The sequence below is a fragment of the Cyprinodon tularosa genome, unplaced genomic scaffold, assembly GCF_016077235.1.
Source record: "Cyprinodon tularosa strain WSP-4 unplaced genomic scaffold, ASM1607723v1 ctg22, whole genome shotgun sequence".
Classification (NCBI taxonomy): Eukaryota; Metazoa; Chordata; class Actinopteri; order Cyprinodontiformes; family Cyprinodontidae; genus Cyprinodon; species Cyprinodon tularosa.
The window spans coordinates 1033154-1052500 of NW_024038821.1; the positions used below are offsets into that span (position 1 = coordinate 1033154).

General features: G+C 39.3%; 1 protein-coding gene across 4 annotated transcripts in view; it reads right to left on the minus strand.

Annotated features, from left to right (window-relative positions):
* The window catches only part of runx2b (RUNX family transcription factor 2b), a 57214-nt gene that overhangs the window by 24994 nt on the left and 12873 nt on the right, over positions 1-19347 (minus strand). For 2 of the 4 annotated variants that reach the window (XM_038286062.1, XM_038286060.1), the window contains exons 3-5: positions 7673-7938; positions 5885-6041; positions 2127-2231 (exon numbers count right to left, since the gene is read on the minus strand). In XM_038286062.1, the coding sequence (XP_038141990.1) occupies positions 2127-2231; positions 5885-6041; positions 7673-7938 (528 nt within the window). Of the gene's footprint in view, positions 1-2126; positions 2232-5884; positions 6042-7672; positions 8756-8828; positions 9164-19347 lie in introns of those variants that run through there. The other 2 variants (XM_038286061.1, XM_038286063.1) reach the window with 2 other exon arrangements.

The following is a 19347-nucleotide window of genomic DNA, read 5'->3' on the forward strand; positions in this document are numbered from 1 at the left end:
TCATTCCCAACAATTATATATTATCTTTTATTATGTTTTGTGTTACAAAACCTAGTTGTGACCGTACAAAAAAAGTCCACCCGGAGGCACTAAAGTTTGATTTTTGCTAATATTGCATTCCTACCCACAGGCATAATTATTTAATCTCTTAATATCCACCTAATTTTGGGAAATTCCCGCCTATTTTGTATACCCAAATGGAAAACCAAATAACTTAGGAACTGTAAGCCCAAATTACATGTGTGATACGTTATTTGAAAGCTAACACCTTCTAGTTTCTGTATATATACATGAAAATTGGGTGAGTAAATCACAGACCAAGCTGCGTCAGTTCAAACAACACTCAAATTTGTTTTTTTTTATTCTCGAAAATAATAGGTCTTTTTTGAACAGCAGTTATAAAGACATGCTTGCTTGTTGTGGTTGCTTTCTCATGTTACATTTTGACATGCTGCTATATCTGTGTTAATTGTGCTATGGTGCTCAGTATGTCCATAAAATGAACAAGGAGGTTGAATTGTGGAGAATCTAAGCTTTCCAACGATGTCTAACATGCCCATAGTGTTAAACATTTTACCAGTGTAAGAGGTTAAGAGAGGTTGAGATTTGATTGTCCTAAATTGCCACAATTAGTAAAATAATATCTTTTCAGTCTTTTTTCTCTCCCAAGGATGCTGTTTATACAATAATGGTAGCTAAACATGTGTTTTTATAGGAAGAATCAGGTGGTTTTAGTCCAGACTGCTAACATTTCTGAGCTTCCTGCATCCTAACCTATCAATGCCATGGCAGATTTTCTTTGCATTGTATCTAGTTTGTGGAATGTCAGAAAGAATTTCCATAGACTTTGTTAAAAGTAAAACTTATAAGCCAATTTAGATTCTGTTCCTTTCAGATATAAAATATAAATCTTGGCTGGTATGGACGGATGCATTGTTGGTTGGTTACATGGTGTAAAGGATCCAACTGAAGGAAGATGGCTGGACTGAAAACCAACTCAGAGGTGAAGAAGTGTTTGGCTCAAATTACTCAAACAATTAAAAGAGACTGACCACCAGCAACAATCAGGTTTCTTTGGGTCAAAATTAAGGGAGTAAAATCCTACGATTGCTTCATGCTAAAGGCTCAGTAAAGACTCTCAGTTTGCAGCTTTTCATTTTTGACACTTTTAATCGTTGCGCTTATGAAAGAGTGGATAGTAAATCTTAGTCATAGTGTTTTAGTTTCAGTGGTTTCAAAAAGCAGCTAAAGCAGGGGCATTTATCTAGCTAGCTGTTTTATCACTCTGAGTGTTTCTGCTGCATTTCACAAATTAACAGTCATAGCATCTTATGACAGCATTTAACAGACCTGTTATTCATAACTTCACAGAACCTCTTTAAAACAAAATCAGCAATTCTAAGGTATAGAGCACGATCTTTTGTTTTTGGGCGGATCATCTAAATAAGTGGTCCTATTAACTGTCAATCATTCTGGTGATACATTTACATGCTTGCACTGTTAACTATCTTTTACTGTGCATGTGCACTTTTAGCCACATATGTGTGGTGAGCTACAGTTTCAGACAATCATTGAAGCTCAGCTTTCTCATCGCGTTTCTTTGAAAATGGCCGAGGGTGGTAAGAGAAAAAGTGTCTACGAAGCGTATGAGTAGAAAAGAAAGGCCTCAGAAGAGGCAGATATATCCAACATTGCTTTACGAGGAGATCTCTCCACGCATTATGGGAGTTTGCTATAAAGTCCACTATATAGTTTCTGCTGTATGTGGACACAGTAAGCTTGTATGAGCTATGAGAACAGCACATTTTAAGCAAGATGTGCACGAGGACAAAGGGGCTCGTGCATGCTCTTGCACAAGCATTTTTTTTTTTGGAGTGGAGAAGGTGGGTCTTTTAAAAAATCCTCCACAATACCTTTAAGTCAGATCTACAATATGATCTTTAAATACTTCAGGGCTGCAAGTTTCTATCTTAGTGGCATTATGGGTAATGTAGTGCTCACTTTTTTCTGTTTCTTGCATGTTGAATATATATTTCAGGATTAATAAAAGACAAGCTACTCTTTAATTTTAAGCTTGTTCAATCATAGTTTCTTTCTGTGCTACAAGTGCATGCATCAGTACTCACTCCTGGGCTCACGAGGTCCATCCACGGTGACCTTTATAGCTCGGTGGTACGTTGCCACTTGTGGTGGGTTGGTGAATACCGTGATTGTCAATGTGAAGCTCTTGCCTGTGGTGACATCAAAGAAGATCAAAGGATATGGCATCTGCAAAGACAATGTCTGGTATTTATCTCTATCTATCTCTATCAAAAGTGTTTTTATTGGTCACATAAGAAGGAAAATGTCACCTACGGGTGATTAAAAGAAAACTGAACTGAAAAGCTCTGCTTGGTTAGTTTTATAGAACTGAACTAAAGGAGTCGATATTTCATTATCAAGGATTTCTAATGCCGTGTGAGTAGGCGAGAGGCATTTTAATAGTCACTTCCTTTCTCGATAATCCCCAGCAGTTGCTGCCTTGGGGTTGACTGCTTGTATGTTCATGCACAAGGAATGCTGTGAATCGGATCACAACAGCCAAGTCAGCAGCTACACTAACTTCTGAGGTATGCAGACGCGCCATGCAAGCATGGCTGTAAGTGGGAAACAGGAAGAAGGGGGAGAGAGTGAGGAGACAGCAACAGCGGCTCAACCAAGAAGCTACCCTTTCGCTTGCAGCCTCTATAGGTCTGGACCGTCCACTGTCTCACTTTTAAGCTTTAAAGGAACATGCAATACAAGCAACAACTGTCCCACATGGCTCCATCAAGGTGCACCAGAGAGCAGTGAGATAAACACCCTCTGCATCACCATCCTATTCTGACAAATCTCAAACTTCAATATATCGTATCATGATATGATACAATACACCAATACAGCATAAAGGTGAAGAGGAATGATGAAATGGTTTTTGTTCTTGTTTTTTCAAAAGATTTAATCTGAAAAGTGTGGCATGCTTTTAAAACTGATCACAACAGATTTCACTTAGTATGACAAGCTGTGCAAGGAGAGCACCATCCAGCAAGAATGGGTAGAAAGAAAGATGGTGGTGGCAGCATCATGGTCTGGGATTGCTTAAAAAAAAAAAAAAAAAAAAAAAAAAAAAAACAGCAGATAATCGCGAGCTAGCCATAATTGGTAAGAGGCCTTAAGCACTATGGTGACACTAACACCAGGCTCATCATCACCAACCATGTAGCTGGAATGCGGGCACTGCAAATACCCAAATAATTAAAATCAATGTGTATACTCAGATTAGCCAGTGTATGTGCAGTTACCAGAGGTTATATGGTACTCTGGAAAATTCTGCAAGAAGGAAAGTGCCTTAGCATTAAGCCAAACAGGAAAAGTTAGGCACTAGAGTGGAAAAAGTTTGGTTGATTTTCAAAATAGAATTGACTGACCAATTTACGCTAGCTTGGCAAGTGCAGCAAAGCAGCAAAACAGAAACATGAGAAAATAGATGGGCTATTGGAGGATGAAAAAGGATATTAATAGTATAACTTATTGTCTTGCAAGCACCGTTTCTGCAGCTACAGTCTAAGCTGGGCCAAAGCAGTCAGTGTAAGTGGCTTTTTTACACAGACTGGGACTACTGTTCTTTTGACAGTAGTTCTTCCTCTATTCTTATGGAACTTGTGCTATTTTACTAAAAAATGTAATAACTTCATTCTATAGTTTGTAGACATTGATAAAAAGACATTTTAGATGTGGAGATGGACTTGCAGAGCTTAGACTTGACTAAATACGATAGCATGCCGCACTTCTAAGATTTTTTTGGGGTTTTAAACAAAAGCATGTAGATATAAAATAACAATATGTGAAAAATAGAGAAGGAATACAGAGAAGGAATACAGTACCTGCGTTCCTGTTATTAGGATATTCATCTGCAACACTTTTAATCTAATACCAATGGTCAACATTTTTTTCTTGTTGTTTTTTCCCTAAACTATTTTTACATTTTGTGATGTTTAATGTTTAATTTTGTGACCCACATCAAGCCTAAAAACCATCATTGTCCATCCCGGTTGGCTCCGCCCACCACTCTGGGCATGACTTTTAGCTATCTAACATGCTATCAGTTCTCTCTGCTTGTACTTATCTGTCACTGGGGGGTATTCATTTCAGACACCTCGTAGTCTGATCTACCCTCCTGGCTCCTATGTCACTTCCTGTTAGTAGATTCTGTGTCACAGCAAAAGTGACACAAGGAAAGGTTTCCGTGGCAACCTGTACTGATGTGTTCAGCACACTCTCCTCCCTTTTTGACAGCTTGAGCATCTACAATCTACAACCTACAATCAGTTTATCTGCGGCAACAGTTATCTGGAGTCTTTGAAGGGGAAAAAAAACAAGGGTTCCAGAGAATAGGGAGAAAGTTGTGAGTGCCAAGTGTCATACAGTAAATAAAATGATTTACGCACAGGTTATGGGAGCAGTGAGTGATTTGAAGTATCGTTAAGTGATGCCAAACATTCCGGGAATGTTATTGGACTGAACAGGAGTTTGTTTCACTCCAGCAGCCTGAGGATGTGGGCAAAAAAAAAAAAAGATCAGCCGTTAGAGCTGCCGCACCACCCAGCATGTTAATGGGTCAGAACTGAGCTGAGGTTATGTAAGGTAAAAGAAAATGAAAAAATTGCTTCTTTATAAAAAATAAATAAATAAATGAAATGAAAAATAGCTTAATGTTTTGCATCTCAAAAGCTGCTCTGCTTATTTTAAAAGCTAAACTATAAAGAAGTCTCATTTTAAAGGAATAGTACACCCAAAACATGATTAGCCTTCATTTTCTACTCACCCCCATGCTGAACAACTCTCTGGAGTACTTTTTTGATATCTCAAATGCATCTGGAGATCTGGGAGGCTTCTTGCTGTCTGCTGACATTCAAATAATGGAGGTCTATGGCGCCCGAGACAGAAAGGTCCATAAAAGTCCATAAAAACGTGTCAATATTCCTCCATACTGCTCGTCCAATGTATTCCAAGTGTCCTGAGTGGGTAGCGTCCAGAATTTACTCGAAACGAAGTCATTTAGAATGTTTTTAGAGCATAAACAGTAGTGTATAGGATTTCCTAATAGCGCCCCCATGCGCGCTCACGACGCTACGGAAGCCGGCAGACCAAACCAGCGCATTCAGCTCGGCAAAGAACTCATGCTCTTCCTCAACACTGAAGTCCTCAGACATTTTTCTTTCGTTGTTTCTTTCTTTGCACAGGTAAACAGCACATTTCTTCTTCTACGCTTGCATTATCGGCAGAGCAGACGCTGAATGCGCACTTTCTTCCGGTTTGGTCTGCCGGCTTCCGTAGAATCGTGAGCGCGCATGGGGGCGCTATTAGGAAATCCTATACACTACTGTTTAGGCTCTAAAACGTTCTAAATGACTTCGTTTCGAGTAAATTCTGGATGCTACCCACTCAGGACACTTGGATTACATTGGACGAGCAGTATGGAGGAATATTGACACGTTTTTGTGGACTTTTGTGGACCTTTCTGTCTCGGGCGCCATAGACCTCCATTATTTGAATGTCAGCAGACAGCAAGAAGCCTCCCAAATCTCCAGATGCATTTGAGATATCAAAAAAGTACTCCAGAGTTTTGTTCAGCATGGGGGTGAGTAGAAAATGAAGGCTAATCATGTTTTGGGTGTACTATTCCTTTAAGGGCTGAAAGTGGGGGGAGGAGTTAAGGAGATGGTCTGTAGGATTTAGCCCCTGGAGTTAGGGAGATCATTATGTGGTTGCCACTTTGGGAATGTGGCCACTAATCCTCACCACTGAACCCTAATGGCTCCCTGCAAGCTGCAGGAGTGAGAGTGGAGAGAGCCTAAGGCCTCACCTCTGCCACTGCGGCCCACAAACCGAAGATCGTTGAAGCGTGCTACTTGATTCTTCATCATGCCCGAGGCGTTCCGGAGCTCGGCGGAGTAGTTCTCATCGTTGCCTGCCATCACAGTAACAACTGTCCCATCAGGTATATCCCCCAGGGCAACCACCTGTCGAGGAAACACAAGAAAGTGATAGCAAAACAGTTAAGATGTTAAAATCTAGAAGAATATTTCGGTTCAAACAGCTCGTCTGTTATTATTTCCCGTCATGCCATCCTCCTCCAAATTATGATGATAAATGAGTTTAATTTATCCCTCTGAACCATTCTTGCAACAAGATAAACGTTATGATGTTAACCATCTTGAGCCTAGAGGCCTGGTGTTATCATTTAGCTTCTTGGATGCAGATAAAAGAAGACGAGCAAAGCCCCGCAATAATTACAGAGTCCCTCATAATAAGGACAGGGGAAATAACACTTATATTTCAAAAAGTGTCACTTTTAATTGCAAGCCAGAGTTTCAGCTACACATTTCCAATGAGGGGGCTTTGATCTACCCTTTGAATAATAAGTCACTAAATTAAAGGGACGTATTTTTTTTTTATCTGTAAACTATTGGGGGAGCAAATAAATGTTCCAAAATATTAAATACATCACTCATGAAGGCTTTTATATATTTTTTTTATTTTTTTTTTTAGTTTTATTGTGTAATTTAACTCAAACTCCCCAGTGATATGCTATAATAAAGACTGATACTTTAAATTGTTAAAATATGGAGGTAGTAAACACATATTACTTAAAAAAAGAACCATTACATTAGCAGTAGTTTATAATTCAAAACCTGGAATAGAAAGATTAGCATTAAGATTAAGAGACTTTTGAAGAGGTTTCTCTCTGTTCTGAAAACATGTGTTCATTTTATGTGATGCTAAAAAACCTGCAGGAAAAAACTGATTTTTTTTCTAGCTGTATGAAGGATGGGTAACCCCCTCCCCACCCCCCACCTGTTGCTTTACAGGCCACTAAGCTGGACAGACTAACAACACAGTAGAAAGATTTATTTATTTTTTAACCAATCTTGAAAGACTCAAAATAAAAGTATAAAAATCCTAAGGAGGGATAATTGTTGCTATTTCTGTTTTTAAAAATCCATAGAAAAAATTTGGATTCCATTGAACTTGTTTTTCTCCTTTTTTTTTTTTAAATATGTTTTATTCAGTTGGTACTTTACTAGTTATTTTGTTACTACATCATTTTGAAAATTAACAATGAGATTTAGCTCATTTATTGGAAAAAGTCTAACAGATGAATGAATACGTCATAATAATAACAAATGAAAAATAAAACTTCATTCTTGGGCGGAATTTAAAGAAACGATGGTGACTTCTGAGGATTGTTTTATCCCATTTTTTTTTTTTTTTTTTTTTTTTTTGCAATTTGAGATATAGAAATATATTTTAAAGTTTCATAATTATGGGTTATGATAAATAAGAAAAAGCTTTCAATAAGGCCTCGGGATAAACCTAAGTGAACTTCTTTCCATTGTATATTTATAGCATTGTTTATTTATATACAGATTACATCAAATGCTGGCCTTTACAGGTCCGATGCATGTTTAATAATACAGAATGCAAATTTAAGTCCAGTTCAGGTCGCAACAGAATAATCATAATCTCACGTTTAAAACGCGCTTTAATCCTTATGATTAAAAATAACAGTCAAAGTCAATTAGTTAGATAATATAAGGCAGCTACTGGGATTCCTTACAATTCAGTAACACATTTCTCTGTCTTAGCTCACCTTGAAGGCGACAGGCAGCGTCTTGTTGCAGCGCCAGTGGGAGGGCAGGACCGAGCAGAGGAAGTTGGGGCTGTCGGTGCGCACCAGTTCGGCCGGGTGGTCGGCGATAATTTCCGCCATGCTTCGGTTCTCATGCGGGGGACGTAGCCTCGGCACGGTGGCCGCCGCGTCCGGCTGGCCGGCCGGGGAGCTGACGTCGTTCATCTTCCCTGGGACCGGCTGGAGGCTGCTGGACGGCGGACTGAACCTCCGGCTGGCGCTGGGATCTACGGGAATTCGCATCACAACACCGTGGATTTAGAGAAAAGCGCACAGAGGGGCTGCCGGGCTCTTTTCTTGCTCTCTTTCTCTCACACACGCTCAGAGAGACGCTCTCTACCTCGGTGGAGCGCACAACGTTTTTTCTAAAACTCTCGACAGCAAAGAAAAAAAAAATCTTTAAAACATGTATTTCCTTCAACAAGAGCTTTTTCCAGGGAGGACTCCAAGTGCCATAACGTAAGAGCGCACCGACATGTGCGACTGCAATAACACCAAATAAATCTCCGAACGCGCACTAGGCTATTCAGCCAAACCAGACGGTCTAAGCGCTTTTTGTCTGCCTTCCTTTGGTTAAAAGTCAAAGCGCTCCTCCAGGTGCGTCATTGAAGTCTTTGTGCCAAACTGAAAAGCGCTCTGAGAACCCGCAGGCTATGTACACATAAAAAAAAAAGTTTCAAAGTGAAAAGATTACGCCTCAACAATACTTAACAAGCCTATTTATAATCCCGCGACGCCTGCAAATTCAACAAATCTTTCTGGAAGTCTTCCGGCCGAGAAGCGGGTTTTGTATATAGGGTTAAAAAGCCCGAGGAAAGGAAAAAGAGAGAGGGGGGAAAGAGGAATGATCGCCGGTGAGATGAAGGAGGAGGGGAAAACGAATCCCGTTTTGTGGCCGTGAATGTGGTTAGTGTTTGGAGGCCGGGGTTCCCCGTGCGCAGGCGTTTTGTGGTTTATATAGCCCGAGCGCCTCAGTAATTATTGCGCTGATGCGACTCCAACACGTGGTGTCTGGAGATCGGCGATCTATCACGCCTCTCTATACGCTCTGCCCTGGACAGCTGTTTGTTCAGCGCCTATACCTTTCCTTAAAATGTTAGACACCTACTGTACGTACCGACATGTTACCGCTCCTCTGGACGGTCAGTGCGCTTTTAACGTCAGAGGTGGTCATTTCCAGTTGTGTTAACGCGATACTGTGCGCGCTGATAATGTGCGCCTTAAAGGAGCGCTTCTGAGCGAGCTCCATCAGGCTGGAGCCGCTGAGTCACCGGAGAGCGGTGAGTAAGGTGGATGAGCAGGAGTAAGGTTTCACTTTGGAGAGAACTGCTGCGCAGGTGGAGCTGCAGGTATTCTGCTTGGAATCATCCCCATCCACCTGGCAACCGCCTTTACAAAGGTCGCTCATAACAAAATACAACTTGCTCACCCAGTTTTTTTTATTTTTTTGGGGCACAAGATGTGTTAAATAAATTACATACGCGTTTCATTAGGAGAAAACGAAACCACATGCACGCAGTACTGAAAGATGAAACCATGTTTTTTTTTATTTTTTTTTTATTTTGCGAAGCCCAAATTAGGCACGAGAATATTTTAGACGTACTTAATTTCTTTTAACAACAAAATATAAGAAGAAATTCTGACTCCGATTATTTGTCTTTCCATTTTACTGATGCGGTAAAAAAGAAACATGATTTAAAATTCCGAAACACATACAGCTATGCATACATTTGGGTAAAAATAAAGATAAATTCAACTATAATTCCTAAAAAAAAAAAAAAAAAAAAAGAATTGTGGCTAATAACCCCGTAACAACGATAACAGAGCAAATCACACAGGGGCCATTTTCTGTTGGAATATTTATGGGACATCTATAAATAAAGGCATGCGCATTTTATATATTACTGTTGTTACTTCTCTTGTTAAATACAGACAGTATCTCTCTATAAAGATGGTGGATTTTAAATCGTAATTTTCCTGCTATTGAAAACATTAATAAATAAATTCGAAAACAAAAATAAATTAATTAAATCCCTTGGAAAATTCTTCTTCAAAAGCAATTAAATGAATGAAAATCTAAGTAAGAAAAAACACTTCTAAAACAAAAAATATAAATTACAGTTTTAATATGAAAAAAATAAGATAAAGACATTAATGTTTATAAAAAACAAACAAACAAAAAAGGCATGTTTTTTCACACATTATTATTATTGATCAACAGGCGTCAGGAAAAGAAAAATAATAAAGAAAACTTTCAAGCATCTAAAAAGAATATATATAAAAAAATTAAAATCTTAAAGAAAGCTGTACAAAATCTGATAAATACATATATCTCACCATCAAAACATCAAGACCAAGGTACATAAACTGCATAAAAAAGACACCAAATACATATTTTTGTTACATTTTAGATGGGTATGTTGCTCTTCTCATCGCTGCTGTTGATACCGCCCTGATAAATAAGTAATTACAGCTATGATCACTTTTTAAATAAAATAGGAAGGACGTCATATAAACACAATATTACAGAAAATTTTTTTTTTTATTTCAAGAAAGGGTGCTATCCCTCTCGCCTCTACTGTAGAGGGCATCCTCTACCCTCCGTGAGGCTCTGCATGGCAGCCAGCTCCCATCACCCACCCCACCCTAATTACCCATCAGTCACCCACTGAAACTTTTCTCAGTGCCACATCACACAAGGGCATGTGTATTACCATTCTGTGTTCTTTTTTTCCGCTGCTCCCAAACAGGATTTTATTGCTCAGAGTCATTGAGACAAAGGCCTTTGATACTGCGGCCCTATTTCAAAAATAAATTAGACTACTTGGAGGCACAGATGTTAGTTTATTTGGATCCTGTTAGGGGGATTTGCTGTTTGTTTTTGTGCAGTAACTTTAATTTAGCTGTAATATTTAGATAAAACAGTGGTTCAATACTTAAAGAAGCTTTATATATATATATATATATATATATATATATATATTGAGAACCATCATATACATCTGGCACCTCTTCATGTAGAGGATGAGGTGGAGGGGTGGAGGAGGTAAAAAGGAGTGATTGAGTTACACTTCCCCTTGCTGTACCCCAAACACCAGAAATATGGTTCACATTGTAAAACATTCTCAAAGATCAACTAACAATTCATGGATGAATAAATGTGAATAGTGGTAATTAAATCTGTAATAGTCATAAACATGGCCTTGCAGGAACCATGGAGGCAGTTATTCCAGCAGAGTTCAGTTTCAGCTAGGATCATTTTGCAGAATACACGTGGAGCAATGTGGACAGCCTCCAAGCTCAAATGTAATTTGGGGCGAGTTACGGATGACATGGAAATCTCCGAGATGAAATATTAACAACAATTGAGTCTATTTCATGCCCTCAACTCAATCTGATTTATTCGTTTTAATTTTGTTTTCAATTTTGAGTGGAATTCAACCGTAGATCTGTTGATTTTCAGTGTTTTTTCTGTACAATTCCCACAAATAGGTTCTTTAAATGTACTCTTTTGTTTACACAAAATAATCAGATCTGAATTAATATTTGGTACTCAGATTTGACTATTTATTCAGTGTCTGCACAATTTCTCATCCAAAGCCCCTCAACCCCTCCCTCCAGCTAACCCAGTCGTGACTTTAGCCCTGAGAAGATCAGCTCATCAAAGAGTCTTTGTCCCATATGACTCCGCTTTGCTTCTCTGCTGCACATCCAGCATCTGTCTTCCAGCTCCCAGTAGTACAGGATATTCTGCACGTTCGCGCAGCAAGGCTCTGCTTTCTGGCATTCAGAGGTATTGGGCCGAACTCATAAGCTCAAAATTCACTGTTTGATGTGCAGGAGAGACAGCAGAGAGGCCCTTTTTATGAGCCAAAATATGCTGTTGAATAAAATTACTACTTTTCTGCCTTGCTTTGGCAGATTTATTCCAACCGAAGGATTTAAAGGAAATCCTGAACTGTTGGGCCTTTTTTCTACAAGTTACCTGACTGATCTTCCTCAGCATGAACAGTCCTAACAGGATGCAGTACGAATTGAGCATAAAGCTGCTCAGCCATGCAGTAGGTCTGCAGCCCGCCTGGTGCGCAGCTGGATCTTCTCCCTCTGCTTTTGTGTTTTTCATCTACTGTGTTACACTGGCTTGGATTCATCAAACAGTAGGAGAAGTCGCTAACAGTAGAGAACCACAGTATAGAGCACAGAGCAGGATGTGCACGTTTTGATTTATGGCAATATTGTATTTCTGCCTCTCAGTTTCAATTACTTGCTTTTTAATAAAGTTCCAAGTCAGCTGACACTTTGTGACTAATTTTCCTGTCGAGATATCAAACATGGAAGAAAAGTTTCTGTTCTCTGTCCCACTCGCAGTGACACAGCGCCTGCAAACTGCTAATATCTGCAACCGCTGTCTATAATGTTGACAGCAAACTAACGAAGCAAGATTCCTCTCTGCCTGTTTGTCAGCACTCTGATGTTTTAAGGGAACCATGTAACATCGCAATGAACAAACCCCTCGGTAGGAACAGATGCACATGACTTACTTTTACTTTTCTTTAAGTTGTTAGACTGTTGAGATATGATATAATTTTGCAAAGGACTACATAAAATTATGCGCAGCGAAAGTTTCATCCATAAACTAGACTGGAAAAACAAAAATAAACAGAATAATTACAATCACAAAACAACCATCAGAAGAACCATTTTTTCACATTGGAAGAATATTTAAATCCTTTACTGATCCTATGTTATCATTACTACTCCATAGTTTAAAAGTCAGAATTAAAATCTGCTTTTTTTCTATGTCAGCTGTTGAAAAAAAAATTTGTGAGCTCCAGCACCAATACCAAGTTTTCCATCTAGTTAAATTGCTCTATAGAAAAATTTAGTTATAAGCGACTGTTAAAAAACCAAACAAACAAAAAAAAACATGTGTTTGAACTTGTGATGACTCAGTTCTCTTGAAAATATTTACAGAAACAGCATCTTGAATATTTCCTACTGGGTCTGAAGAGAAAGAATGGAGAGATATACACTGGTATAAGTTTGTATTGTTGGCAGTAGTTGCCTGGTCACTAAACTATTAGCAATCCTGGATAGATGTCAAAACGTTTGCAGAAAATCTGAGCGAAAGTCCAGTTGGTTCCAATTTAAGCCTGCATGACAACTGTGGTTGCCATGACCTGAATGACTGAGAATTTGCACAGGCACACAGAATAAATAACTGTATAATCTGCATATAAGTAAACCTGGATCTAGATAATCGAAATATTCTTTATAAAGCTAGAAAGAGAAACATGTGTTCACCTCTAATGCTGTAATGCTCTAGGTGAGACACACAATGGGTTCTCTCAGGCTGGAAGATTAAAAATGAATTCAATACATGGTCACCAAATGCTACAATAAGCACAGCACATCGTGGTTTGTTATGCAAAGCCATAATTATGCTATTCGTAAAAGATGTAATGGCGCTCATTGGGCTCCGGCCTTGTCTAAAGCCCTTATATTCATTCAGTGTAGCAAGGTTTATGTTATGAACCCAACTCTTACTTGCACGCTCTTCCTAAATCAGCATACAGTCTACTTTCATCATTCAAAAGAAAAAGCGTATTCACTAAAAACTTTGGATTAAGGATCCATTTCACAGTGCTGCATTTTTCAAGACGTTAAATTATAGGTTTCTAGTGACGAGGACCAGGCTTTTTTAGCTCTAACGGGATGTTTCCACGTTAGGCAGACTATCAGCCCAGTGGCCTGCCAGCAAGCCAATCAAGTGAGCCCACCGGGCTCGACATCAAAACCAGCCAAAGACCTAGTTTGCCAGCCAATCAACCCAAAGAACACGTGTCACCTTGACTCTCAAATAGTGGATCAATTTTTGAACTGGGCAGAGGATGGAGATGAACCTCCGCTTTATTCTTCCTGACCTCATCGACGCGAGTCACATCTACGCAATGATCCGAGATCAGAACTAAGCCTTTAATGACTGTTTTTTACCAAGCCTGTGACATCACCATGAGCCGCTGGGATAAAGACGGCACGTTCTGCGGCATGCCTGTTACTGTGATTGTGTGTCTGGGCATTTTTAATGTGTAACTACATCCAGTATTAGTTGTATGGTACTTGAGGAAGGCTGTGCCTGCCCAGTTTGTCTGATGTTTTACACAGAAAAGGCAGAGAGGAGCTTTAAACGAGTTGGAGACAAGGAGGGGGCGGCTGCTCACTGCTTGTGGCAGAAGGGTGGGTGGGAGTCTGGAGGAGGGGGTATAAAGACAATTTCCTCTCTGCTCTTATTGCTCTGACTGTCTGCCGCCTACTGCCTTCATGGAGGTCCCTAATTGAGATCACTTGTACTTAAAAATAGGAACAAAAAAGGAACTTCTGTGGGCTGGAAGATGGAGAGGAGAAAATAAGGCAGTAATATGTGATGAAGGCTGCCATTAAAGAGCCCCAATGATAGATCTGAGCGACTGGAGAGCAGAGCTGAGAACTCTCTCTGAGACTGCCAGCAAACCTTTGGTTGTTGACGTGTCTTACACCACCTGCTGTCACTGTGCTCAAACCGTACATGTGCAGGGGTTTGCATATCACCTCTCTTTCGATGTGTGTCTGAGTTGCTCTTTCACGGGGTAGGGTGACAGTGCCTGGGGCCGGGGCCAGCAACATGCCAAACAGAGGGAGTTCAGTTCTTTTACTACTTTCACATTTAAATTGTAGATTTCTTTCACAGTGCTGCAACCAAACAGTTTTTAATCTGCCAACTATACTTGACCATTTGTCCTTTTGTAACTTTCGTGTCATTAACTATGCTCAACTTTTTTCCTTGCTGTTGCTTTTCCTTTGGACCCCAGTCTCAGTAAACTCTAGAGGTTTTTCCATCGAAACATGCGTCAATCATCCACGGATATACTATTAATCATAAGTAGACTGCTTGGAGACTGTTTGGATTTGCTCGTACAAAACGGAGCATATCCTTGATAGGTACTGGATCCTGGGAACAGGAACCCCTGTTAAGAGCGTTTTTGTTGGACCAAGACCTTCTGTAGGTCCTAAAGACAATACAGACAGTCGGGCTAGGTCAACATTCCACTTTACACATTTCCCTTCCTCTGTGTATTTCATTGGTCTACTTCCTCTCTGCAAACTAGCTGGCTTGTGCCAAAATATTTATAGAACATCTGCAAGACACGATGTTCTCATGTATCCAAGCGCTTAGCCCCTGCGTACATTATGCAAGGTAAAACTAACACCACTCACACAGAGGAGTATTTCTTTCTGCCATCCCTGTCCAAGGAGTTTGACTGATGATGATTTATGTGAGTTATGGACACACAGGAAAGGCAGGTAGAGTGGCTGCATGGTGGAAAGACAGACAAGCAGTAGTATGGACTGATACCCACAGGGGACCTATTGGCTATCACTTGACCATTACGAATGCCAGAGTATGGAGTTGGATGGAAAAGCAGAAGTAGGACTGGGGGAGGAAAAGGAAGATGACTGGGAAAGACCAGATATATACATGAAGGTAGGTGAGAGAAATGTTGAAAAGCATTGAACCCAAACCAGTGTAAGGAAGGATGTCTTCATGGATGCTCAATTGCACACAGACATAAACATTTGAACCATTCCATGCCTGCAAATGTCCCATGCACAGTTTTAGTTTTGGAAAAGTTTGAATCAAATTTACCATACCTTTTTTTTTGGTCAGAGCTTGCATATCTTGAATAAAGGTTTATTGTAAGTTAATCCTTAGGGTAAAATAAAAGAAAAAATAGATATACTGACACCTTTGTGGAAAAGCCCTAAAATAAAGATATATTTTATCCGTGTCGCATAATCTTACACTGAAAAACAAACACCAGTGGCCAAAAACAACAACAACATCTACAAAACATGTTAAGAAATATACAAAAGACATAGCTATCTCTTGTTTTTCTGACCCTTTCTCTCTCGGTATAATCTCTCCAGACTGTCAACTTCTCCTTGTTGATGGATATTGTGCATAAATTCAATACCACAGCAAAAGGGAGCCTTTTGTTCCAAAAAATGTTTTCATTCAATGTGGATTCCTTTTAACACACAATCTAAATGTTCTCTCTTCTATTCTCTTCTATTCTCTTCTATTCTATTCTATTCTATTCTATTCTATTCTATTCTATTCTATTCTATTCTATTCTATTCTATTCTATTCTATTCTATTCTATTCTATTTTATTCTATTCTATTCTATTCTATAAGACTATGGTCAATGCAATGATTCTTTTTTTTTGGCCTTAATTTATAGTCTAACCTGTTATTATGTCAAACAAATATTTCCTATTCTGAGACAACAGCTAAAACGAAACAAACAAAAAACAAAGGAAGAAAAAAGTTTACTTCCTTTTCTCTTTATCCTGATCAGTTTCTGAAAACTGTTCAGTTTTGAAGCCAATCCTAAACAATGAACTTGAGGCACGCAGCCTGTAGCCACACATGCTAATTTGAATTCCTCACCATTTACATGTCAAAAAAGGCACCAGGACTCAGATTTTGCAGTCTTGTATCTGAGAGCTCTGTTTGCTGAAAGGGTTAATTTCCAAGTGTCCCGGCTGACACAGCTTTCTTAGAGATTGGCATTTGACTTAAACCTTAGCCTGTAATTATCCTGAGCCCATTAGGCGACTGGTCAGAAATGACTCACAGCAAGGTGGGTGTGTGGAGAAAAATGACAAGAGGATGGAGCTCACTTTCATAGCCTGCAGCCTGAGATGTCCTTGGAAAAAATCAGCAAGACATATTTGGGAAAAATCAAAGATTTAATTAAGGAAAGATTGTCAAAGTTTGGCGAAATTTTCCAAGAGATAAATGATTGTTGTCTGATTTTGTGACCTATGATCCAAGATTTTCCACATATATTCTGGCTATTCCAGAGGTTGTTACTGTTTTTATGTCATGTGTGTTTTACTCCTAGCCAAAATTCGGATGACGCCAACTTTATGGTCTGAACTGAGTCTTGAGCAGAGTCTCATCAACTGCTGGGTCCCATGAGGAACATCAGTTATGTTTTGAAACACTGTCCCTCAAATCTAATCTATTCTGCGGTGTTGCATTATGGCAAAGCTGAGAATTTGAACGTCACATGCATTAAATATCCCTCTCTGGCAACAGAGATGTTGGGATGTGGTCTCGAGCTGACAATTAAATTGTCCGCTCGGAATACACTCTGGAAGCAGAAGATTTATGAGCAATCATTTTGCGAGAGCTGATCACCCTAAATATTTTAAGTGGATTTTATGGCACCGTAGATCACTCTGCTGTGTCTATGCATCCTCAGGGGACTCAAAACTGTCCTCAGTAGTTGCAGAACTCATTTCTGTACAATTAGAGAAGCTTTAAGCAATCCAACCTGCTCTTAGTCATGGTTTAAGAGAATTTATCACTCTTTATGCATCATTCTGGAAAATAGAGTCAACTGACTAACATCTTGCAAACCACAAGACCTTATCATACAGCTCCCTAAACCAGGTTCAGGCCACAACAACCAACTTCTGCTGCTAAAGTGAGCAGATACACACGGTTAAGCGCTGTAAACATTAAACCTGTGTTTGTATTTTGAATTATTCTTTTTCAACAGTAATAGGCTCACAGCGTGAGCCTGATGATTGGGTAATATTTATTACGGGCCCTTAGGGTGTGCTTCGCTCTCAGCCTAGCTAATGTCTATAAAACCTTCAACCGTTTGCCTCAACTATCGTACATACGAGCTCCAACAAGCTGATGGCATATGTGCTTTTAATGCAGGCCTCTATGGTGCCTTCTTGTGTACAGGTCAGCCAGGCATATGCATGAGGGAGTGTATGTTACGCACATGTGTGCTGCAGTAAAGGGACGGGCTCTGAAACTCTGGTTAACTAGGCTATAATTTGGAGGCCCAGTGAAGACTCCCAGCAGCATTGCTTTGTTTGTTTACCAGAGAGATCAACTCTACTGCTCCTGCTGCTTTAACGGCGTAAAGCAGGGATAGTGCATATAGGTCAATCAGGTTGTGTGCAGATTAAGTGCTAAATAGATAGAAAGATTTAATATAAATCAACACAATTTAAATACAATTACTTGAATGAATTGTTTGTATTTTATTAACCCGTTGTCCTATCGAGGTAGGTAAGGGAGTAAACGTGAAGACATACAGTACACCGATATGCATTTATTGACATTTATGCCATATAAAATACATCCATCCACGTTTTGAAGTATCTCTGCAAATGATGAGGCTTCTTTTTAGTTACATAAAGACATTTTTAAAGAATTTAAATTCTTATAAAATCATCCAAAGGAAAATATTCACAGTTTCATTACTACCGTTCAATTCACAGTGTTCAATATTACCTAAACTGTTACTATGAGGGCCCCAGGCCAGCAGGGGGCCCTGTGCAGGGATTCAAAATCTGTATTTAAGAAATACAGATTTTCATGTTGATTTTATTAATAAATAAGCCCATTTTATATTCACACTGATGCTGTAAGAATACCAAAATTATAGATAAGACAATATTTGAAATTATTCAAAATTTAATTTACTTTGAATTTAAGGGGTAGAAAATGTTTCAGTATTCAGAATGGAAAGTTTCCTTGTTTATCGCTTATCAATTTTGCTTAATTGTGTGTAGTAATCACTAAATCATAATTTTCCATACATGCTGGAAAGTACAATCAATTAACCACCTCTAATTTCCAACAGCCGAGTATTTAAAAGATCTTGAGGTTTAACTGTCAAAAATTATGGGAATTTATAAATCAAAACAATTTGTTATGTTTTTTTTTTATAAAGGTATGGAATCATATTTAAGCTAAGCTCTGGTAATTTGGTGGAACCAAACAGTTTTCTGCTCAGGGCCCTGGAATGATATGAGGCTGACCCTGGCTCCAATGATCCATTAATTATGTTTTCACCCTGAAATGTCCGCCTTTGCATGAATGAGAAAAATAAATAAATGATGCAAACTTCCCTGAAAGAAACACCCTAGCATTACAAAAAAAAAATGTTTGTCAGCAAAAACTGACTCCTATTTTTGTTTGTGTTGAGTCTTATTCTCCAGAGACCAAACCGCTCGCTTTCTGTCCCTGTTGGGCTTTTTTTTTTTTTTCCCACCCCCGCCTTAATCCTCCTCCCAAGCAGGAATAAAAAGAAAACAATGCAATTCAATAGACCGGAGCTCGCAGCCTTTCATTTAGCTGTGACTTTGAATCATCATTGCACTGTGTGAGCTGTTTTTCTTCACACAAACATACGCAGAAGTGTTGCAGCATCCTTCATAGGAAAAGAAGAAAGGCAGAAGGAGAAGAGAAGTTTTCAATATAGCTCTCTAATGAAATATTCCTGCTCCTCTGGGATGCTTCTTCGCTCATTCAGCATCGGGGGAAGTAAAGTGGAAAAGGCCTGTTATTGGTCTCTGTCCAACAAGGGGAATGAGAGATAAAGAGCAAGAGAGACCTACTTCCTTTGAGGAAAGACACAAAATAAAATGAACCGAGTAACAGTTCAAGGAAAACTTTTAACTGCCAAACAGGAAAAAAAAAACTATAGACGACTGTACGAGAGCAGCTGTCTGGGTGAGTGACAGGATTCAGCTCCAGACTGAAAGCCTACCCCAGCAAAGATCA